The 25,305-nt window shown below is 37.7% G+C and overlaps 1 protein-coding gene across 2 annotated transcripts in view; it reads right to left on the bottom strand.

The window, feature by feature from the left end:
* Positions 1-21,768, bottom strand: part of LOC127814142 (serine/threonine-protein kinase BSK7-like) — a 39,668-nt gene extending 17,900 nt beyond the window's left edge. The window contains exons 1-7 of one of the 2 annotated variants that reach the window (XM_052355425.1): positions 21,326-21,768; positions 21,118-21,159; positions 20,767-20,989; positions 20,469-20,689; positions 19,759-19,894; positions 2,531-2,664; positions 2,332-2,437 (exon numbers count right to left, since the gene is read on the bottom strand). In XM_052355425.1, the coding sequence (XP_052211385.1) occupies positions 2,332-2,437; positions 2,531-2,664; positions 19,759-19,894; positions 20,469-20,689; positions 20,767-20,866 (697 nt within the window). In that variant the 5' untranslated portion in view covers positions 20,867-20,989; positions 21,118-21,159; positions 21,326-21,768. Of the gene's footprint in view, positions 1-2,331; positions 2,438-2,530; positions 2,665-19,758; positions 19,895-20,468; positions 20,690-20,766; positions 21,160-21,325 lie in introns of both variants that reach the window. The other variant, XM_052355424.1, reaches the window with a different exon arrangement.
* Between the last annotated feature and the right edge of the window lie 3,537 nt (positions 21,769-25,305).

The following is a 25,305-nucleotide window of genomic DNA, read 5'->3' as shown; positions in this document are numbered from 1 at the left end:
TTTCATTAATTGGAGAAAATACAATCTTCCCTCAACCAATGCAAAATAGGGAGCTTCATGCACTAGGGGCATATGTGTTAATTGGAGAAAATAATGGATAAATATTGGAATTGAATGATTGTCTATGCAAGGTGTGTCTTCATGTGAGTGAGTGCCCACATGTGTGTGTGTGTGTATGTGTGTGTGTGTGTGTGTGTGTGTGAGAGAGAGAGAGAGAGGTGAACCAGGTTGGAGAAGGAAATGGAAAGGCTTGATTTGCATCATGTTCGCATTGATATTCCCAGCTGTAGTGACAATCAGTTGCCTTAGTTTTTTTTTTCTCCTGGTATATAATCTAATATGATTTTTTTTTTAACTTGATTTCAACCAAAAATCATATGAATATTTACACCACAAACATAAAAATAATAAGAAAGTTGACAAGCAAAACAAACTTTGAAAGTGGATTGCCTAACATGCAGATATGAATCAGGATTCCTCAATCTAATAATATCCCATACAAAGATAGTAAAATCTCCAAGTAAGAAGCATCGATACAAACATGGGTCAACAAACAAGGAATACGGCAACTTCAAAAACAACATACCAAGCCTTTATGTCCCACTATGTGGGATCGGCGAATATGACAACTTTAAAAAACATAAATAAACAAGGGAACAGATACAGAAGGTACTGAAAAAAAAAAAAGTAATCTTCTATATTTTTATTAATGGTGTTTATGAACATAATAACCAAAAAACACTGAAAATATGGAAAAGATATCCTAGCCTAATATGAAGAAAGAATTCATTTTATAATAATGATAGTATACAAAAATATTAAATAAACACCACTACTCCAACATAAAAATTTATTCAATCCACAATAATGAAAATATAAACATCATTTAACATGAAAAAAGAAATAGCTATTTGCTCAGAGTAGTAAGTCAATGGTGTTTTTTATTCTTTATCCATGTATTTGTAGATTTTTACCCAAAATAAGTTTCCAAACCTCTATTAAATACCCCATTATGTCTCAAGCATGTTCATCGCACACCTGGCACATGGTCACAAGTACGCATGTGTCTTGGATGTGTCCAAGGCTGAAACTAATAATAGCAAATTAGGACACATCATTTGGCATGCCCAGTGTGTACCTCAGGTGTCTGATGAGTACCAATGGTTGACATGATACCCCAAATGAAGTGTCCTTGCTTCCTAGTCTCCTAAGGATTTCTACACTAAGACTTTATTTCACCAAATAGGTTATATTCACAAAATTTAGACTGAGATTCTAATCAACTATGGCATACACTAAGAATAGTAAATAATGTAGCAAAAGCAATTAATTACAATGAACAAAAGGCCCCAGAAATAACGAAGAGTTTTGATCTTCTTTGTCATGTATCAAGCCAAGAAAGTACAACTTTTCTGCTATTGACTGTCACTGCCAAGCAGAGACAATGGTGGCCTTCCTGGTTCGGATTGAATCAGGAAACCACAAGAGGAAAAATAGAAAGAAGAATAGGGAGAAAGGAGCAGAACATAGTAGAGAGAAGAGAGAATTCAGAGTTCTTTCTTGATTTTCGATGATGCTCTCCCAGAGTGCCTTGAGGAGTATTTACAGGACCTTAGGGGGATGCTGCCACAGCAGATCACTACCCCAGACGGTTGCAACCACTTTCTTTGTCCTATTCTAACCCACGCACGTGGCCTCTCTCTCTCTCTCTCTCTATTTCTCTAACTAAAATATTCCCCCAATTACAGCAGTAAAAGGGAATTACAGGAATTACAAATAGTAAAGGAACTACAAAAAGAGTTACAGCCATTAAAAAACCAAAATCACTGTATTAAGGTTATGATTAGTGACATTGACATAAAACAACATTAAATTAAAGAAAGTGCCAAGGAAGCACAAGACAGATACAAAATCAAAACAAAAGAAAGATTTCTAATACGGGTACAGCTCCCTAGAGACACAAAGGCTATCAGAGAACATTAAGGTAAATGAAAGATTGTATCAACCTTTCATGATGGATTTGGCCGCAATCGGACTCACATCTTCAGAATGAATTTGGTAACACTAAATAACAATTCTTCCAATATAAACATTAAAAATTGATGGTTAAAGGATGTATTACGTCAAAACCACAAGAGGTAGGGAAATATGGAAAGGCAGTAAATATACCCCATAATAAACTACCAGATTACCAAATGTAAAACCTTTAAAAGCTGAAAGGTTAGATTCAAGATCCAAGCTAATGCAAATGTCTAGCAAAATCCAGAAAAGCCCAGAATGATTACTAAAGGTAGACTCCATATAAACATATACTTTGTTGGAGGCAGTTACCAGTCCTCAGATACTCTGGAGGTGTAAATGCAAGGTTCGTGCTATAACTTTTTCCATCCCTACTGTTCTTCATTAAACCAAAGCATGACAGCCTAGGATTTCCATCCTGTAGAAAAAATGATATAACAAGTAAATAAATTTCAATATTGACAGACAGGAATGAAGCTTGATATCAATAGAAAATGGAAAGCAAACTTACATCATCAAATACTATTCTATAAGCATTAAGATCATGATAAAGTGCGCGTCCCTTGTTCGTACAGTATTCAAGAGCTTGTGCAAGATACAAAGCAACCCGTAAACGCATTGCCCACTGCATCGGTTGCGATTCCCCTGGTCAAAAACATGAAAGAAGTTCAATATTCTAGCTAGCTAACTAACTAACAACAACACACTAAAGCCTTTATCCCACTATGGGTGGTTGGCTACACATATTCTAGCTTTACATGAATTTCTATCTACGTCTTATATTCTGTAAGGCTCATATACCTAATATCAAACCAAATATTCTAGCTAATTAGGATGACAAAATTGAATAATTAAATGTACTTATGATTCAATATAGATGCAAACTGACTTCATGAACAAATGTTAAGAAAGAAAATATTGCTTTGTAACAAGCCTAAGGGCAAACATGTATTTTGTTGGAAAGATATAGCCACTTGTATTAACAGTTAGCTGGGTGGTTAATTGGTTAGAAGGTCAGGTAGCTAACTGTACAACAGATTACTTCCTTTTGGTTATGATTCGGTTAGAAGGCAAGTACTACATAAGGCCTGCAGGTATGAGGATGGGGATATGTTCAGAAATAAACTCTTTCCCTCCAATTCTCTTTCCCTCTTATCTCTCTTCCTTTCCTCTCTCTTCTCTCACTTACTGTTTCTAATCGAGAACCAAATTACCAGAATTGTCCAACCCCAGTTACGAGGTTTGACATTTGTGGTATCAGAACAAGGATGTTTTCAACTATAAAGTTTTGCATCGAGTATCTTTTTGGAAGATTAGAAGGAATCAGGAGAATTCTCAGGTGATTGGAAGCGGCTAAAATAAACAAAGTTAGAGAGTCTAACTTATATAGAATATTATGAGGGGTATATTAGTGAATGTGTTCTCTTTTAATGAGTCCTTGTAATTACCGCCTATATGTCTATAAATAGAAGGCATAGGAAGGCAGTCGCGTCATTCATTTCACATTCTGTATACGAGTTTAATGCTATGAAACTAAGAGGAAAGGCTTGTAAAAGAGAGTTCTTTGTAATCTCATAGGGTGTACTCGTGTGATAGAGAAGCGAATTTTTGTGCTGATTTCAAAAGGATTTCTAGTGGATTGCTCTCAGATCGAAGAGGCTGAATGTAGGATTGCCTACAATAATCTAAACCAAGATAAATCTTTGTCTTCTTGTGTGGTTTGCTTGTCTCTTTACTCTATTTCCATTATTGTCTTTAATTCTGATTTATATTTCTGTGGTTGGGATTGGTATCAGGTGTGTGTGTGGTTGTGAATTGGTTGTGTTTGAGAGATCCTAGTGCTTCTAATTGTAACAAATTGGTATCAGAGCCGGGAAACTCAATCAAGAACCGCCAAGAACCTTAGAAATTGATAGATATATCCACTGTTATGGCTTCTACAACCTCTACCGCTAGGATGACATCGAGAAATTTGATGGTTCAAATGATTTTGGCCTCTGGAGAATGAAAATGAGAACCTTATTAGGTAACTTAGGACTAGAAGAAGCTCTCTAAGGAGAGTCTAAAATGCCTAAGACTTATTCTGAAGAGAAGAAGAAATAAGTTACCAAGAAAGCCTATAATACCCTAATCTTGAGTTTAGGGGATAAAGTGTTAAGGGAGGTTTCAAAAATGGAAACCGCGGTAGAGTTATGGCTAAAACTAGAAAGCCTATATATGACTAAGTCCCTTTCAAGTAGGCTGTACTTGAAGGCTAAATTTTTTACCTTTAAGATGCAAGAAGGGCAGAAAGTACAAAATCATATAGATGATTTCAATAAGCTGTGTCTTGATCTAGAAAACATAGATGTAAAATATTATGATAAAGATAAATCCCTAGTTCTATTGTATTCTTTGCCTAAGTCATATGAAACTTTTGTGGACATTCTAAAACATGGTAGAGACACATTGACCTTAGAGGATGTAATTGGAGCATTGAACTCTAAGGAATTACAACAGAAAGTAGAGTGAAAGAGTGCAGCCGGAGATGTCCTTACTGTTAGAAGTAGGGCAAAAAGAAGAGAGTTTAGAAATAGGGGTAAGTCTTGGTCAAAATTCAGAAATGGCAGGAAAGTGTTTAAATGTTGTTATTGCCATGAAGAGGGTCACATTAAGAAGAATTGTCCTAGTAGAAAGAAGGAATTCCAAGAAAAGTTAAATCCTGAAATTTCATCCTTCCTATGTGAGTATGACTATGATAGTGCAAATGCATTGGCTGCATCTTGCAAGGAAGATAAGGAGGTGTGGGTGCTAGACTCAGGTTGTTCATTCCACATGACACCCCATAGAGAATGGTTCTTAAACTATAAAGATATTGATGGTGGAAAAGTGATTTTAGGTAACAACCATGAGTGCATCATTAAGGGAGTAGGAGACATAAAACTGAAAATGCATGATGGATTGATTAAAACTCTTAACTTCTGTGAGGTATGTTCCAGAATTGGAAAGGAACTTGATTTCCCTAGGAGAATTAGATAAGAGTGGCTATTCCTATAGAGGGGATGGTGGAGTTCTAAAAGTAGCTAAGGGATCACTTATCTGCATGAAAGCTGTCCCACACAATGGTATTTATGTCCTGCAAGCATCCACTTTAAGTGGTGAGGCAGCTATAGGTGAAAATAGAACCTATGAACATACAAAATTGTGGCATTATAAGATGGCTCATATAAGTAAGCAAGGCCTTAGAGAGCTGTCCAAACAAGGAATCCTAGGTGCTAAAAGTGCAACAGAATTAGAACAATGTGAATCTCATTTTTGATAAGTCTATAAAGGCTAAATTCCCTAAGAAAGCAAACCATACCTCTAAAGCCCCCTTAGAAAATATTCATTCAGATCAGTGGGGCTAGTCAGTCTCTAACACATGGAGGGGCAAGATGCTTTCTATCAATCATAAATGATTTCTCAAGGATGGTTTGGGTCTATGTTTTTAAGTTAAAAGATCACACTTTTTAGATTTTTAGAACCTGGAAAACCATGATAGAGAATCAGAAAGGCATGAAAATCAAAATTATTAAGACGGATAATGGCCTTGAATTCTGCAACAAAGATTTTGCCCTAATGTGTAAGGAAAGTGGCATCCTGAGGCATCTAATAGTCCTTGGAAACTCAAAACAGAATGGCCTAGCTGAGAGAATGAATAGGACCCTACTTGAAAGGGTGAGATGCATGTTAATTCATGCTAGGTTGTCAAAGTCATTTTGGGGAGAAGCTGTTTCAACAGCTGCATATGTAATTAATAGGTCACCTTCAGCTGCAATAGGGTTTAAAACACCCTATGAAATGTGGAATGGCCATAAGCCAAGCTTACAACACCTCAGGGTATTTGGATGTATTGCTTATGCACATGAAAAGCAAGGAAAATTAGAGCCAAGAGCCAAAAGGTGCCTATTCGTTGGTTATCCAATAGGGGTGAAGGGATACAAGTTATGGACCCTAGAAGGAGAACTGCCAAGAACGATAGTAAGTAGGGATGCATCATTTAATGAGAATTCCTTCATGAAAGATGATAAGATTTCCTTCATGAAAGATGATAAGATAGAGTACCAAAAGGATGGGAAAGGAAAGGCTAAGGCTGTTGAATTAGAACAGCAAGATCAAGACCATGATGCTGCCTTTGATAGTCCCATGCATTCGGCGACAGACCAGCAGAGTGCTGATGCTAGTTCACCTACCTTAGATAGCTACCACCAAAGTGATAGTGCTGGTTCTTTCAGTTTTGATAGATACCAGCAAGCTGATAGTGCTGGTTCCTCTAGTTTAGATAGTGACCCTAGCCTAGGAAAGTATAATGTAGCAAGAGATGGGCAAAGGAGAGTGGTTAAACCTCCTATACGGTATAGATTTTCAGATTTGGTATCCTATGCACTGTTGAGTGCAGTGGAGATAGCTGGGGATGAACCTCTTTCATGTGAAGAGGCTATTAGGTCAAAAGATTCCAAGAAATGGCTTGCTGCCATGGAATCTGAAATGGAATCCCTTAAGAAAAATAAGACCTGGATCTTGGTTGACATGCCCCTAGATAAGAGGGTAGTAGGCTGTCATGACCCAAGTAGTAATTCAAGGGCAATATAGTAATAGTATTATAATAATAGTTAGGAGATATTTTAGAAGCACATGGGGTGCATGTGCTAGGCCGCTATTGAGCTTGTAATGCCTATATAAGGCTACTGCTATTGGTGTTAGGGTATGCTGAAATTGATATTGAATCTCTATTTTCTCTCTAAGTCTCTCTCTCCAATCTCCCTCACGTTCCTCTTGCTTCTTCCCCTTTCTCTCTCAATATCTCTCCCTTTTTCTACTGATTTTCCCCCTCCTACAATTCTGATTTCATTCCCCAATTCCTCTTCTAACCTATCACGAACCCTAGGTTCGTGACAAATGGTATCAGAGCTGTTCGTTCCTCGGCCATCCTCTCTGTTAAGTAATTCCAGCATTGTAGCAGCAATCAGCGTCCAACGAATTTCCGGTGAGACAGGCGAACTCTTGAGGAGCTGTAATAGAATTGATCGAACTCACAAGGAGCTCCAACAGAGTTGATCGAATCCTTAGGAGACCGCAACAGAGCTCGTCCTAAGCCTTTGATTAGTTTGACTACAACTAAGCGACAGTCCTCAACTGTCGAACTGGATCTGGACGATTTTGGAAGGCGGTTTCCAAAGGGAATTTGGGTAACTTCTAAAGCCATATTAGAGTCGCTAAAGCAGAGTTAGCGAATTCGGGCCGAAGCGAAGATGAGTGGATTCCAAAACCAATAATAGTGATTGGGTGAGGCGAAGCGTTGCGAACAAACAGCGCTCACGATTGGTGAGGGAGTCCGTCAAATGCGTTCTCGGAAGCTCGTGGCCTACCGTTTGCGCATCGTCTGGCTAAGTCAAGTAGTAGTGTCGAACGCGAGTCAAATTGCTTAAGGCGAGGACGAGACTCACCTCAGAGGCGACTTTGAAGGACAGTAACGGAGCCAACCTTGGCCATCCAGGCAAGCTTAAGGAGCAACAACAGTGACGCGAGTGACAGAAAGCTCCATTACCCTCATGAGATGCTACAAAAGCCTGAGAACTTGATTCATTTCCACCTCTACCAAAGGACGGACGTTGAAAACTGCTATCAAATCTATGATAACAGCGATCAGCTAGGTGGCCTGGTTTTCCACAGAGTTGGCAGTAAAATCTTTTTCCAGAAAATCGACCTCTGCCTCGACCTCCTCTAAAACCATTTCCTCGTCCTCCTTTATTTTGAAAACCTTGAAAACCTCCTCGACTATTATTATTCCCACTGTTATTTCTAGGCTGTTGTGGAGCATAGCTGACATTCATAGCAGCAGCTGAATCAAATTTAGGCAGTCCACTAGATATCTCCATGTTCTTTGAAGATAATCTTTGTTCATGCATCATTAAAAGATACTGAACTTTCTCAAGGTCAATTTCATTCATCTGATACATAATTAAGCCAACAACAGTGTCATAATCTTCACCTAATCCATGCAAGACGGTCATTAACAGATCTTGATCATTCAATGGTTCTCCAATTGCTGTTAATGCATGATTGATAGTCTTGATTTTTAGAATGTATTCAGTGACAGTCATATCACCTTTCTTAATGGATCTAAGTTGCTGTTTCAATTGAAATGAACGAGCAACCGTTTGACGAGAAAACAAATTTTCAAGAGTATTCCATACCTCTGCTGCAGATTCACAATGAATAATTTGTCCAATTACCTCCTTATCAATCGTCGAAAACAGCCATCCTAGGAGAAGTTGATCTGACTGCATCCACCGCAGGAACTCAGGATTAACAGCTGGTTCCGAATTAGGTTCAGCATTACCAGGTAGAACATACTTAGGCGGTAGATCAGTTTTATTTATGAAAGGCAGAAGATCGAAAGCCCTAATTGTAGTCAAGATTTGTGCCTTCCAGTAGAGATAATTGTTCGAGTCCAGTTTCATAGGCGCAAAACTAAACGCCTTAGACACCGAAGCAAAATCTGACAAAACAACAGAAGATAACGAAGAAGACGAGGTCGAATCAAGAGAAGCCATGGACACAAGTCGTGAAGGCTCTGATACCATGTAACAGAATGAAACTGAATGAAAAATAGGAGATCTGAAAGAAAGCACCTTGTCCAAATGTTTGATTAAAGAAAATTAAATCTCTAAACAACAACCGAAAGGCTAACACATATATATAGCCTTGACAACAGAGCTCAACACACGCAGCTAACTAATAATCTGCTACAAACAGAACTACAAGCAAATAATACAACTATCCAAAATACAATACAGCAGAACACACAACAAGGAATATAGAGAATAAGACTATAACCGAGATGTCTCATTCTCTCCAACAGGTCGGACAACTGGAGTGGGTGACCAAAGGTGAAGCGAACGGCCCAGAGGGTTGCGATTGTCCAAGGCGAGTGTGAGTCTGTCGGAGGTGGAGCGGACGGCCCAGCGAGTTGCGACCAAACCGGAAGACCAGTCCGACCAGACCGATAAGTTTCCTACAGGTGCAGCTGTGTGCTACGGTGTTGGTTGCCTTCCGACTCATGTTGGGGAAGCGACTGAGGGGGGTTCGTTGCTGCTATCCATTGCAATTGTTGATGGTGGCGCATGCGATTCTCTTGGGCTGGTGTGAGGCTACTATCTCCAGAAATTTTGAACAGTCCTATCTGACTTTTGGAGGCAAAGACAATCGGTGATTATAATTTGGGTCGGTCCAGCACATTCAAGCGATCTGACAGAGCATATCCCAGTCTTCATCTTCTTCTGCTAGTGCAATTCCATCTAAACAATCATGACATTGGATGCTCCTTTTGGAAACTTGAAGAGAAGGTTGGGGCACTTTGAGAGAAGGGTGAATGGGTTTCTAGATGAAATGAGGGATCGACTACAGGGTCTCATGGACATATTCACCCGCCAAAGTCAATCATCCATGAAGAAACTGACTCCGAATATCCTAGAAAATACTGAGAGGTATGCTTCCTCTTTCTCATCACCACCTCCTTCATCTAATTGGAATGAATATGAAAAAGAAGTGAGAATACCTAAAGAGGCAACTACCCAAAGGCTGCAAAGGGAGATGCTTGGAGATCGATGTTTGTCTAATGTGGTGGAAGAATTCTACAAAATCAAGCAAGATGGGTCAGTAAGGGAGTACGAAATGAGGTTTGAAGAGCTGAAGGCCTTGATACACAATTATAACCCCTATTTGACAGAGGATTATTTCGTTTTAAGCTTCTTAATTGGCTTAAAACCAGAATGTCAATTAGTGAAGGGGATTCAACACAAGACTGTCAAGCAAGCTGCTAATAGTGCCTGATTCCACGAATTTGTGTTTGAAGAACAGAGGAAGGAAGAGGAGGAGAAGCTGAAAGAAAGAGCAAACAAGGAAGCAAGGAGCATTGATCATTTTATGGAAGAGTTGGAGCATGAATCAAAAATGAAGCAAAGGCGGAACCAGGAGCGTGGTGAACACCGTAGTGAAAATTCTGCCCCATCCAACCGAAATGATGAGAACTGCTATGAAGATGGCCTATTTATAGCTGAAATATCTTCTAATGTTGTGAAGGTGTGTAGCACTGATCCTAAAATGTGCCATAATGTTGCTGTAAATTTTGAGGTTGAGGAGCAACATCAATTGACGGTTAAAGGACTGCAAATTACAGCAGTTGCCGGTGGCCGAAAACAGCTAAATTCAATGAAGGCACTAGATGAGGATGTATTGACTGGATTTGGCATCATATTGGATCCTCAATCTATGGGTACAAGCTATCTTAATTTGGTAGCTATCACCAACCCATGGGAAATGGTATGCCACTCCTTGGAGGAAGATGCAGCTGTGATTGCACTGATTATCATTTTTGTTTCAGCTGATGAGTATCCAAGAACGAAGAAGAAGCGGCCTAGAAAGGGAATGATAAAAGAAAGAACAATCAAGCTAGAGAGAGTTAGTATTGGTTGAGGAGCAATGACTAAATTGTTGTAAGTTCTTGGGGACAAGAACTCTCTCAGGAAGGGGAGAATTGTCATGACCCAAGTAGTAATTCAAGGGCAATATAGTAATAATATTATAATAATAGTTAGGAGATATTTTAGAAGCACATGGGGTGCATGTGCTAGGCCGCTATTGAGCTTGTAATGCCTATATAAGGCTACTGCTATTGGTGTTAGGGTATGCTAAAATTGATATTGAATCTCTATTTTCTCTCTAAGTCTCTCTCTCCAATCTCCCTCACGTTCCTCTTGCTTCTTCCCATTTCTCTCTCAATATCTCTCCCTTTTTCTACTGATTTTCCCCCTCCTACAATTCTGATTTCATTCCCCAATTCCTCTTCTAACCTATCACGAACCCTAGGTTCGTGACATAGGCTGTAAGTGGTTGTTCAAAACTAAAGAAAGAGCAGGTAAGGATCAAAAACCTAGGTATAAGGCTAGGTTAGTAGCAAAAGGATTTACCCAAGTTGCTAGGGTGGATTTTAATGAGATTTTCTTACCGGTAGTAAGACATACATCTATTAGAATTTTACTTGCAATGACTACCCATTTAGACTTAAACCTAGAGTAGGATATGACCACTACATTCCTACATGGTGAATTAGAAGATGACATTCTAATGGAGCAACCAAAAGGATTTGAGATTAGGGGTAAGAAAGAGAAAGTGTGTTTGCTGAAAAAGTCCTTATACGGACTTAAAACAATCCCCTAGGCAATGGTATAAGAAGTTTGACACATTCATGATCAACTAAGGATTCAAGAGAAGTGACTTTGATTGTTATGTATATGTAAAACATATTTCCGCTAAGATCTCAATATATCTCCTTTATGTTGATGACATGCTGATTGCGAGTCAATCGAATAAGGAAATCCAAAATTTAAAGCTCAAGTTGAAATCAGCCTTTGAGATGAGGGAGTTAGGAAAGGCTAGGAAGATTTTAGGGATTGAAATATTAAGAAATAGGCAGAAAATGGTGATTCAGCTATCCCAAAAGTCCTATCTAGAGAAATTAATTAGGAAATTTCACATGCTTGATGCAAAGGACGTCAATGTTCCCTTTGCACAGCATTTCAAATTATCCCATATGCAATCACCAAGTGATAAAGAGAGCATTAGAGAAATGAACAAGATTCCCTCTGTAGGAAACCTTATGTATTGCATGGTGTGCGCTAGGCTGGATTTAGCCCATGCTATGAGTATTACAAGTAGGTTTATGGCTAATCCGAGAAAAGAACATTAGGTTGTTGTTAAGTGGGTCTTTAGATACCTTAAAAGGATCAATGAACATGGTTTTAGTTTATGGTGGAGCTAGTGTCGAAGATGAGCCTAACATTCTAGGGTTCACTGATGTTGACTATGCAACAGATTTGGATAAATGGAGGTCATCTACCGAGTATGTTTTCAAGTTATGGAATGCAACCTTAGTTGAAAAACAAATTTACAATCGGTGGTGGCTCTTTCAACCACCGAGACCGAATATATAGCTATCACAAAAGCTATAAAAAATGGTCTACGGTTGAAAGGAATAGTAAGTGAACTACTAGGGAAAAATGTCAGTGTGATAGCCAAAGTGTTATACACTTAGCTAAAAACTAACCCCACCATGAGAGAACTAGACACATTGATGTAAGGTACCATTTTATCAAAAAAGTACTTAAAAGAAAAGAAATAGATCTGATTAAGGTTGCAGGAGAAGAAAATGCAACTGACATGTTTACTAAAATAGTTCCTATGGCTAAATTACACCATTGTCTAAGGCTCTTACAGGTTTGTATTTGTGAATGATCAGTTTGTTTTTGCAGATCCTGAAGAAGAGCAATTGATGGAGTCAGGTTCTGGAAGCTAATCATGCAAAATGGTGGGGATTTGTAAAGTTTTGCATCAAGTATCTTTCTGGAAGAATAGAAGGAATCAGGAGAATTCTCGGGTGATTGGACGCAGCTAAAATAAACTAAGTTAGAGAGTCTAACTTATATAGTATATTATGAGGGGTATATTAGAGAATGTGTTCTCTTTTAATGAATCCTTGTAATTACCGCCTATATGTCTATAAACAGAAGGCATAGGAAGGCAGTCGCGTCATTCATTTCACATTCTGTATACGAGTTTAGTGCTGTGAAACTAAGAGGAAAGGCTTGTAAAAGAGAGTTCTTTGTAATCTCATAGGGCGGTGTACTCGTGTGATAGAGAAGAGGATTCTTATACTAATTTCAAAAGGATTTCTAATGGATTGCTCTCAGATCGAAGAGGTTGGATGTAGGATTGCTTACAACGATCTAAATTAGGATAAATCTTTGTCTTCTTGTGTGGTTTGCTTGTCTCTTTACTCTATTTCCATTATTGTCTTTAATTCTAATTTATATTTCTACGGTTGGGAATGGTCTCAGGTGTGTGTGTGGTTGTGAATTGGCTGTGTTTGAGAGATCCTAGTGCTTCTAATTGTAACATCGACTGTGGGGTAGTTAGCGAGAATCCACTGCGAAGACTGGCAAAGGTCAACAATTGCTATCGATAGCAATTCCGATATGTTCAAAGCAAGAATTGCAATTCGACCAATTACCAATTGCAAGTCATGATTATTGGATAGCAACAGATGGCGAAGGGCACCAAAATGAAGCAACTGGAGGTCAGGATGGAAGCTTTAGAGTTTGGGATGTCGCAAACTCAAGAAGCGATGATTCAGAGTAGGGAAGATATGGCGGTTGTAAGAGAGACTTTACGTGGCAAGTCGGAGAAGAACAAGAAAACCATGGAGCAATACGGTAAGAGACTTAACAGCATGCCTCAACATGTTGTTCTCATTGCCCCAATTCCAGTTGTCCCCAGATTTTCCTCCACGGACTAATACCGACCCAATTCTGCCACACCAAGGCAATTGATAGAGATAGAATTTAGGGAAGGAAACCTGTTGTAAATTACAGTGAAAAAAAGAGCATAGAAGCCGTAGAAGAAAGATTCAAGAGAGAGATTTGATTTTCTTAATTCTTTATAATAACTAATACAATTCAAGCGCTTATTAAATAAATTTCAACAAATCCACTAAGCTAAAAAATAGGAAAGCACTAACAACAAACTAATCCACTAATATTATCTAAACAAAATAAATAAACTTAAATCAAATAAAATGACCAAGTCTTGATCCACGTAGCCATATCCATATTGCCATCTCCATTTCCTATGCTAATTGTTTTTATTTTATTTTTTGCACATATCATTCCTTTCCCCTTAAAAATTGTCCTTGTCCTCAAGGACAAAGGAAAACTACTGGTGATATCTTTTGGCCGGAAAATACTTTCCTTTTTAGTCCATACGGTGAGTTAATCTTTCCAATGAAGGAGTGGAAGAAAGCGCCTAAGAAGGCACACCAATAGACGTTGTTGTTGCAGATGCTACTATGGTTGTTGCTGCTAGGTTGTCGGAAAGGCTCTTGATGGATTGTCGGAGCTAGGACTGGCGCTATCATGGTCGCCTTCGCAGGAGCTGCTGCCATCTTGTAGCGAGCGCTGACCGCGTTATCGCTGTTGGTCTTAGCAGAGAAAGACGATAGATTCAAGAGCTTGGGAATGGATCGAAGTTCAGTACGCATCCTCTCGAGAGTTTACTGAACTTGGAATAACCTAGACTCGATTTGAGTTAGGACCACATCCATGGTCGGAACCGGCTCTGATACCACTAATAGAGATAGAATTTAGGGGGAAGGAAACCTGTTGTAAATTATAGTGAAAAGAAGAGCATAGAAGTTGTAGAAGAAAGATTCAAGAGAGAGATTTGATTTTCTTAATTCTTTATAATAACTAATACAATTCAAGCGCATATTAAATAGATTTCAACAAATCCACTAAGCTAAAAAATAGAAAAGCACTAACAACAAACTAACCCACTAATATTATCTAAACAAAATAAATAAACTTAAATCAAATAAAATGACCAAGTCTTAACCCACGTAGCCATATCCATATTGCCATCTCCATTTCCTATGCTAATTGTTTTTATTTTATTTTTTGCACATATCAGCAACCTCCCCAGACCCAACGGAATTCACGATACAGAGGGCCAACCGACTATGGAACCAAAAGTTCAAGTAAGGAGTTTCCACCCTTATGCTAGTAACCACACACCTATGCCACGATTAGAAATTCCAATGTTTGATGGGGTGAAACCAAGGTGGTGGATCTAATGTTGCGAAAGGTTCTTTCAACTCTATCGAGTGTCTGAAGAGCAGAGGGTAAATCTGGTCGCAACTTACTTGAATGATATAGTTGATTCTTGGTATCAAGGTTGGATCCAAGATGAGGGAAATGATGTGAATTGAGTGGAGTTTGCAGAAGGGTTGTGTGAACGATTTGGAGAAAGAAGCATGACAGATGTAATTAAAGAGTATAGCAAATTAAAACAAGAAGGATCGGTGGTGTAGTATCAAGCGAAATTTGAGGAGTTAAGGTCCATAGTATGTATTGTGCAACCAAGGTTGATAGAATAGTACTTGGTATCGAACTTTTCTAGTGGATTGAGGGAGGAATTAAGATCAATGGTGAAGATGATGATGCCCACATTAGTGAGGCAAGCAGCTAAAAAGGCACGATTACAAGAACTTATGTTGGAGGCCATTTTTAAGAAACACAAACCCTTGTATAGGCCAAGCCTTCCAACTGGACAGCAAGCAAGAGGAAACTTTAGGCCTATGCTCACAGGACCTACTCATGTAGCACCTAAATCCCAGTCCGACAATAATGTGCCTAAGAACAACACTATGGAATAGAGGAGACAATTGGGGTTATGTTACAGATGTGGGGATAAATATAGCCTCGGGCACCAATGTAAGAGATAGTTGTTGAACATGGAAGGGTCTGATGAGGAAAAGGAAGCAGAAGAAGAAGTTGCGGAGGAAGACGGCATTCCAGAGGAAGTCTAAGGGGAGGAAGGAGGAGAAATCTCCTTCCATGCCTTAAAAGGGAGTCCAATGGATCGAATTATTAAGGTGAAGGGCCAGGCTGGGAAGAGGAGACTCATGGTACTAATTGATAGCGGTAGCACCCATAGCTTCCTTAGTGAGGCCACCATTACACGTTTAAGGAGTCAACTAACAGCTACCACCCCCCTATTAGTGACCATAGCAAACAGGAGCAAAATTTACAACCACTACAAGTGTATGGGTTTCAAATGGTTAATGCAAGGTCAGGAGTTTACGACAGATTAGAGGATCCTTGAATTGGGTGGTTGCAACATTGTTCTTGGGGTAGATTGGATGAGAATTGTAAGTCCTTTGACCTTTGACTTCAACAAGCTAGAAGTTGGAGTGGAGATTGATGGCAAAAAACTGACTTTGATGGGCAACTTGAGCAGGAGGAATGTAAGATGATAAATGGAAGGAAGTTACAGAAAATGATGTTGAAGAAGGGTGGGCAAATAACACAGTTATATTCTATACAAGCTGTGGGTGGGGAAGAAGTATTGGAGGAGGAACATCAACCTGCTACTAATTCCCACTAAGGTACAATTTTCAGATGACTTGCACTTACTTTTGATTGAATTTAAGGACCTATTCGAAGAGCCAAATTCTTTACCACCCCAACAACCCCTAGATCATTCCATACACCTCAAGCCCAATTCAGCCCCTATTAACACAAGAGCTTATAGATATTCCCCGATACAGAAAACAAAAATTGAAAAACAAGTCAAGTACATGATGAGTGTAGCCATCATTCAACCTAGCCAAAGTCCTTATGCATCTCCAGTCCTTGTCAAAAAGAAAGATGGAACATGGAGATTTTGTATCGATTATTGTCAACTCAACTCTAACACCATCAAAAACAAGTTTCCCATACCCCTAATTGAGGACCTTCTTGATGAATTGTTTGGTGCCAAAATCTTTTCTAAATTGGATCTTAAGTCTAGTTACCACCAAATTCACATGAAGCCCTCCAATATTCCAAAAACAACCTTTAGGACCCACCAAGGGCTATATAAATTTACCTTCATGCACTTTGGACTTACCAACGCCCCAACTACTTTTCAAGCATTGATGAACCAACTCTTCAATCCCTACTTGAGGAAGTTCATACTCCTTTTTTTTTTTTTTTTTTTATGACATCCTCATTTACAATCCCAACTTTGAACAACACTTATCACACCTTCGAACTACTTTTGAGGCTCTTAAATCTCACCAATTGTATGTCAAGCTCTCTAAATGTACCTTTGCTGAGAAAGAAGTAGAGTATTTGGATCATATAATTTATGGTGAGGGTGTTAGGACTGATTCCAAGAATGTGGTAGCAATGGTGGAGTGGCCTAGGCCTACTACAGTAAAGGAATTGAAGGATTTTTTATAGCTGACAGGGTATTACCAGAAGTTTATTCAGCATTATGGTATGATCAGTAAACCCCTAACAGAGGTGCCCAAGAAGGATAGTTTCCAATGGAACCCTAGAGCTGAGACAACCTTCTTAGCTTTGAAGAAAGCCATGACTTAAGCCCCTGTGTTGGCATTACCAGACTTCTCCAAGCCTTTTATAGTGGAAACAAACGCATGTGACAATGGGATAGGGGTTGTACTTATGCAAGAGGGTAGGCCACTGACATATATCAACCAAGCCTTGTCCCAAAAGCACCTAAGACTAAGTGTGTATGATAAGGAACTGCTAGTTGTGTTGGGGGCAAGGCAGTGGATAAGTGGCGACACTATTTGGAAGGGAGTCCTTTTGTAATCAAAACAAATCACGAGAGCCTGCAATTCTTATCACAACAAAGGCTGCATACTCATTGCACCAAAAAGGGGTTTCCAAATTAATGGGATTGGACTACATTATCCAATTCTGAAGGGGGTAAAGAGAATATTGTAGCCGATGCACTATCAAGGAGGGAAGGAAAAGGTGATTGCCAGGCCATTACAGCCATGGTTACAGATTGGGTTAGGGAGTTGGCGAGGAGTTATGAGCAAATAGAGTGGCTGAAGGATATTGTAGCCCAATTAACCGTGCAACCTTCGGGAACTTCTGGTTACACACTTTTAAATGGATTGGAACAGTTTAAAGGAAGATTAGTGGTGGGAGATGACAAACCCTTAAAGGAAAGGATCTTAAAACCACTTCATTGTTGACCGTTGGGGGGTCATTCCAGTGTACGGGCTACATATCACAAGATGAGGCAACTATTTTTTTTTTTTTTTTTTGGCCTGGACACAAAAAGGAAGTCGTGAAATTTGTGTTGCCATGTGTAACTTGTCAACGTTGTAAATAGGAGCAATTTTCTTATGCAAGGTTATTGCAAGCCTTAGCCATCCTTGAGCAGGCAAGGGAAGGGATTTCTATGAATTTTGTGGAAGGTTTGCCAAGATCCGAAGGGAAGGATGCTATAATGGTGGTGGTCGACCGACTAACTAAATTTGTCCATTTCATCAACTTAACCTATCCCTTTACAGCTCAAGAGGTGGCACGGGTGTTCCTAGATTATGCAGCAAAAATTCATGGAGTACCCAAGTCCATTGTATCGAACAAGGATAAAATCTTTATAAGTGTCTTTTGACAGAAATTATTCAAGAAATTAGGGGTGGGATTGTATATGTCAACTGCATGTCACCCATAGATAGATGGCCAAACCGAGAGGGTCAACCAATGTCTAGAGGCTTACCTAATATGTATGTGTTTCACCACTCCTAAGAACTGGAACAAATGACTGTCCCCAGCATAGTCGTGCTACAATTCCAGATACCATAGAGCTATTAAGAGGAGTCCTTTTGAGGCAATGTTTGGGTATAAACCTTCACGATTGCCTACCATTTCTTATTCCCCTCCTACTATGGTTGCCACGGGGCACTACTTACAACAAAGGCAGCAAATGTTAACAGTTCTTAGGTGAGAATTGGCCTAAGCCCAAAACCGTATGAAGTAGGTAGCCCATAAAAAGAGGAGTGATAGATCATTCAATATCGAGGACAAGGTCTCCCTTAAGGTCAGCAGGTTCTTACAACACCCCTATACATCAATTCTGGCTTCTAAACTCAATCCCAAATACTTCACGCCATATCCCATCATGGCTAAGGTGGGCAAAGTTGCTTATAAGTTGCAACTTTCAAAGAGAGTGAACACCCACCCCGTATTCCATGCCTCACTACATAAGAGATCAAAAGAGCCAAGTGCTTTTACTAGCCAAACTCTGCCACCCGTAGCGGAAGAATTGGAGGAAGTCGTAAAGCCTCGTGCCATTGTGGAGAAACGAGTCGTATACCAAGGGTCTTTACCCTTAACCCAAGTGTTGGCGTAATGGTCCCATCTACATCCCAATCACACCACCTAGGAGTATTTTCCTGATTTGCTGAAGCAATTTCCAAGGGCTACCAGACTACTCTAATTCTCGAGGACAATAATTGTTTGAAGCAAAGGGGATTGTCACAACCCTAAGGGCAAACATGTATTTTGTTAGAAAGATATAGCCACTTGTATTAACAGTTTGCTGGGTGGTTAATTGGTTAGAAGGTCAAATAGCTAACTGTACAACAGATTACTTCCTTTTGGTTATGATTTGGTTAGAAGGCAAGTACTACATAAGGCCTGCTGCGGGTATGAGGATGGGGATATGTTGAGAAATAACAAAAAACTCTTTCCCTCCAATTGTCTCTCTCTTATCTCTCTCCATTTTCTCTCTCTTTTGTCACTTTTTGTTTCTAATCGAGACCCAAAATACCAAAATTGTCCAACTCCAATTCCGGGGCTTGACATGCTTGAGCTTTTTAACTTGCACAATAGTTGAGGGAAAAGGAAATCCAAGAATGCGAGCCACTTATCTACTATGGTATTGGATGTGACAGGATAGACAAATAACTAAACAATGTGTAAAAAGAATCCATAGTATAGTTATACAAAGAATGCACACTATAGTTATGCAAAGGTCTATAAAGAACATGCACTAGAATCTTAAAGCAAAAAACCAAATATTTTCTTCCTACATCCATTTTAGGCTCTCAATTGCCCACTTTTTCATCAAAGAAGTAGCAATTCTTTGAATGAAGCGAATTGATGGCCCGATATTTCTTAATAAATAATTAGATGAGTGCAAGCATCACATCATATAATCTATAGTAGCCCAATAAATTGGAAGCAATTATATTTTTACCATTATAGATCATAACTTTCAATAAGATCCTGTGTGTAAATCAACTTAGAACTGCCAAAGGACACGCAAAGACAAAAGGTAGTTATACATCAACAGACTTACAATGGAATAGGTGTTTAGCAAGTGTGTCATTGGGCATAAATTCTGCAACAAGCAATCTCTCATCACCTTCACAGCAACAACCAAGAAGATTTGCTAATCTATTGTTCCTGAGTTGACCAACAGATCTTGCTTCATCCTGAAGTTATGAGTGGTAATAACTTCATAACTTAGTAACTCATATTATAATAACAACTCAAATTGTAAGGGAAGGATGACAACCATGTTAAGATTATTAAAACATCAAGCACAATTAAGGACAATGCTTTGTCTTTTGGAAAAAGAAAATGCAAGCATGAACCGAATAGACTTCAATAGCATGATCATTATAAAGTGCATCTCTTTTTAACATGAAAATGTAAAGGGCCATAAGCATACTTTTGCATTAATGTACACATTGCTCAAACTGGAGTAATTCAATTATGGATGCTGAAAGTGCAGACCTTGCCAGTAGATCATCAGATTGCCAATGGTAATGATTACGAAGTTTGGATGCAACAGCTCAAAAAGGTTGCTCTTCAAAGTAACTAGCAGTTTGGTGTATATTACTGAATGAATATTGAGCAAGTTGAGAAATAACTGAACTGCTATTAAGGAGGCAGCAATTATTTGGGTAGAACTGATAAGGATAATGGCAAACATCTTGTTGAATCAAAAGCAAAACTCATAAATGATACCATGTATTAATTCTTTAAGGTTTAGCCCATACATACCAAGAACTGTCGGGCATCAGGCCAAGCAGATCTATTAAAGCGTTTGACAGCAATTCGCCTTTGATTATCCAACTTCCCTCTGTAAACAACATTTGGGGCCTTTTCCCCATGTTCAGAAACAATGTTCTCCACTGCAAATCCAGATGTTGCCGTTCTAAGCTGTTCAATGGTGTATTCACGGAAAGCAGGCAACTCGTTAGCTTCGCTCTTCTCCTCATCATCTGTCAAACAAACACACTTGTTAAATATAGTCCCTCACTGTCATGAAAATAGGGGTGTGAATCTCAACTACACATACCAACTCTAGGCGCCTCATGAATTGGCCCATTTTCTTCTGGATCCCCACAACATGCAGTGAACCCACAACATGCAGTGAACTTAGAGCATCGACAACCCATCCCAGCACTAGAATGTAAGACTATTATAAATAATGTTTGAATTGTATCACCAGAGTTGAATGCAGATCAGAAACATGCAATCAAGCTTCATATGCGAATCCAATTATGCTCCTTCTCCAAGACCTATCAAATGCAACACTGGATAAGCCTTATCATTGCCAAATCAACATCCAGACGATCCCCCAGTAATGGTTCAGAATTTAGAACAATCCAAGTTTTTCAATGCTCCCAAAGTATATGTAGAAACGCACCCGAAAAACAACTTGATTCAATTCGTCCTCTAAGTTCGAAACCTGCAGAGACGGTTCAAATTGAAGCACTAACGCTGGACAGTACATATACGTAAAGAAATGCAGGTTACAAATAGAAAAACGCAGTCAAATCTCCAGCAGAAAAGTTGAAAACAAAATGAGTAAAAGCTTGGAAGAACAAGTAAGAGGTGAGAAGAGAAGCGAATACCATTCAACTATGCCGCAAATCTGAGTCAACTCAGCGTGGCGTGACGGGAATGAAATCCTCGATACTGAAGCGGCTTCTCTGCAACTTCAGAAGCCCCTTTTACCGAGTCAATCACGGCTTAGAGCCGCAGACAGTCAATCGAACCAAAACCTCAGCCAAACCGAGTCAACCGAGACTCGTGGGAGCTCGATCCCGTCGAAATCACGGAAAAGTCGTTTTCCGGCAGTACTTGCAGAAATTGATTTGGAAAACGAAGGGACGATTTGGAGAAGGAAGATCAGAGACAGCAGCAATGAGAAAGGATTTGAAAGTGATGAGATTTGGATATGTACTCTTTCTTCTTCTTCTTCTTCTTATTATTGTTATTGTTATTAGCAGTCATAGATTTACAAAAGTAGACAGATATACCAAGTAGAGATAAGCATGGGGAGATCCCCTCAGTCTGTACTCAATTACTCTAGTTCCCAATTTCCACCGACATAAGCCCTTTCATTTCTTGGAAATTTACATGAAATTCAACAAAATAACATTTATAATCGTATTCTTTATTCCAATCTCTTTAATGTATGCTTAATTATTATAAAATAATATTTTTTTTTCTTTTTTGCGAAAAGAAATGACCGTTGAGGTGATCAGGAACACCTTTGCCTTGCCTTGTACTTGGGTAAATTTAGTTTTATGGTTTTGTTGACTGCTTAATAAACTTTTTATTAAATTCTCACGAATATTGGGTAATAATAAAATATTTAAAATTTTATATAAAATATTAAAATTTAAATCAGTGCAATAACTTAAAAATAAAATTATTACTAGACGATAGTATTTAATTAAAAAATAATAGTGAGACTAAAAGGCAAATTCTGCATGAACTACACTAAATGTTTAGTTCTGAATATGTATAAATTGTGTTCATATTCGAATTTATCCAAAAAGTGCATCAAAAAAAGGCCATCCGTCCTTAAGGATTAGTCAGGAAAAATTTGAACGTCCTAGATGAATTAAAAAAAATAAAAAAACCTTTATTAAAAGTCATTTGAAATGTATAATTAACTTTTTAACCTTTATATTTATAAATTTTAGTTTGGAGAGATCACACATAGTTAATGACCAATTTATTTATTTGTAGTATTTTTCATTTTCAATCAAATCTTTAAGGGTATTTTGAAATTTTAATTTAACAATAGATCTTTAAATATCAAAATAAGATATTCGAAAAACATAATATTTAAATTTAAAATTCCAATATGAAAATTTAATATGATCTTTATAACATTATTATAACCTTAAAATATATACATTGTAAATGTAATGATATTAAAAGATATATTTTATTTTTATAAAAATTATTTAAGATAATATAATATAACACTTTTATAATTTCCAATCATGTACAAATGTATAAATAGTATTATTTTATATCAATAATTTGTTTTTGCCGTCTCCAACAAATTTGAGGTGGAATGCAGAAATAGGTAAAGGGTAAAGGTTAAAAACATAAAATCATAAGAATCTGGTGGGGCCCACGAGATATATGCGCGCGTGTGTGTGTGTGTGATTTAAATTTCGTTTTCCATTAATCCCACCCGCCGCCCGATGGAGAGACGTGCAATATGTTGGGTCTTCATTTATTTATTTGTTTATTGTTGTTAATTTCATGGAACAAGTGGGCAGAATAGTTGTAGAGATATTAAAATATAGGTAAAAGATTTTATTTTTGAATTAGTTTAATATCACGCTTTCTTTTAACTGTTTTTTTAACTTTTCGTGTTAAAAGCTAAATGATGTTTTACTAGTGGCGCAGTTGATACTCACGTTTAGTGAAAGCAATTTTTTTTTTTTAATTTAATAGCGTAGCATATCTTGTATTTAATTAATTCAATATTCTTCACTATACCAAATGATGGTTTTGAGGGTCAATCACCACAACACTGTATATCTCGACGTTGGCACCTCCGCAATTGTACTTGTAACATGAATACACTATCTTGAAAATTCGGGCTCGAGGTAAAAGTTACTTTTCAAGTATTTCCATTTGGTAGTTTTATTATATAGATATGGTGGTGGTTGTCACTGTGTCATGTTTCATGTAAGAAATGATTTATTTTCGTTGTTTATTTTGTTTGAATTTTGAAAAAAAAATTAAAAACTTATTTTGTTATTGTGTCATGCAAGTATTTTGTTTGCATCTACTGCTAAATGTTAGTGCACATCATTATTCTTTTAGTGGTATCAGAACCTCAACTCAGTAATTTTATCCCATACGCTTGTTCGTGTAATGTTTGTCAAACATGGATGTTGCTTGCTATTTCTCCAGGTAACTGTCAATTGGTTCTTCCAAGTGGTTGACTACTTTTAACTTTTGGCTAAGAAAGTGTCGACCAATAATGAGAAACTGTCGATCGATTTTGAGATACCTAGAAAAATAGTTGATAGTCTTTTGAAACTATCGATCAGTTTGATGTAGTGAGAGAATAGTCGATCGTTTTGTGAAAATAGTCGACAATTTCTGCCAATTGCTAAAAATTGTCAATTGTTATGAAGGCTTTGTCTCTTTGCCGGTTACATCCATTTGATAGGTGTTAGAATGCAATAAGATTGCATTGGATGACAAAACCGAAAGAGGTATGACATGAGGTAAAAACACTATCAAGTTTTCATTTTATCAGACATTTATCAATTGCCACTGAAATGACGTCACCTTTATGACGATAAATTGGACAAAAATTTAAGATTTTTTTTTTCAACATTCAATTGTTGTCAATATAATGCCCCGTCAAACACATATCATTAATCTTTTGAATTGAGATCTATGTGTCAGTAATTAAGTAAACTCTTTGACAGAAATTTTTTAACTCATTCATCAAATTCAATCTGTCTTCATTGAATAAGTCAAAATAGTCATAAGAAATAGTCCAACGATAAGGAATTCAAAATTTAGGACAAATAACAAACATAAATTGCCTAAATCATTCACGCTTAACAAATTTGAAAGAAAGCTTATCTACTATCACTATACAAGCTAAAACATTTCTAGCAAGTATTTGATCAAATTTCTAATTAATAAGTGCACATATATTCTTATCTCCCTTTGAAGTTGATTGCAAGTGTAATTGCGTTTGATGGGTTTCTATACTATGAGGGTGTTTTTATAAAATCCCATATGATTCCTTAAAGCCTAATCCTATTTTTTAGGGGATCATAGTGAAACTTCCTAGAACAATGATTGTATTTCCCTTTAATTTGACCCTTAGAATTTACAAATTTCGTAAAATGATCTCGTACCTTTGACTTAGATGTGATTGTTTTCCTCTTTATCTTTTTAAGTGATGTTGCACATGTATCATCTTGAGCTCGACTTGGCGCGAGTATTGATGCAAGCCGTAAACTATCATCGATAAAGTTCTTTATGGTGTGATTGGTGTCTTCTCATCTTCTTATCTAAAATCAATACAGTTGTAATTAATATATATTAAAAGAGTGGGAACATATAGTTGGAAGGACATCTAAGTCATTGTTCAGAGTGATTTGTAATGTTTTGAAACCTTTCTTTGGAAATATTGGAATCTCATAGCCAAGTAAACAATAACCTAGGCATTTAAGATCTTTAGGAACTTAATATACTTACCTTTGGTGGATAAATACAAAATTAATATAGAGGAAAATTTTTATTTAGGTTTTCTTTTTGCTGAGTTTAAATGTCTTATGTTATTATTGTCATTTGACTTGTGTTTTTATTCTATTTTTTTTTTTTTATTCTGGATTCTTGGGAGAGAGCAATCTTTAGGTTCAAATAAGATTTTGAATACTTATATGCTTTGGTTAATACACATATGACATGTTGTACATGCATAACATAATCATCTTTACCATTATCACAAGGCTTAACCCAAGTGGTTGATTAGCTCTCTAATAATCTTTATCCCATATCTTCTGTAAGACTATTATATGATTTATATTCCACGTCATGGATTCACATATGT

The sequence above is a fragment of the Diospyros lotus genome, chromosome 12, assembly GCF_014633365.1.
Source record: "Diospyros lotus cultivar Yz01 chromosome 12, ASM1463336v1, whole genome shotgun sequence".
Lineage (NCBI taxonomy): Eukaryota > Viridiplantae > Streptophyta > Magnoliopsida > Ericales > Ebenaceae > Diospyros > Diospyros lotus.
This window is presented reverse-complemented; position numbering and strand designations above follow the sequence as displayed.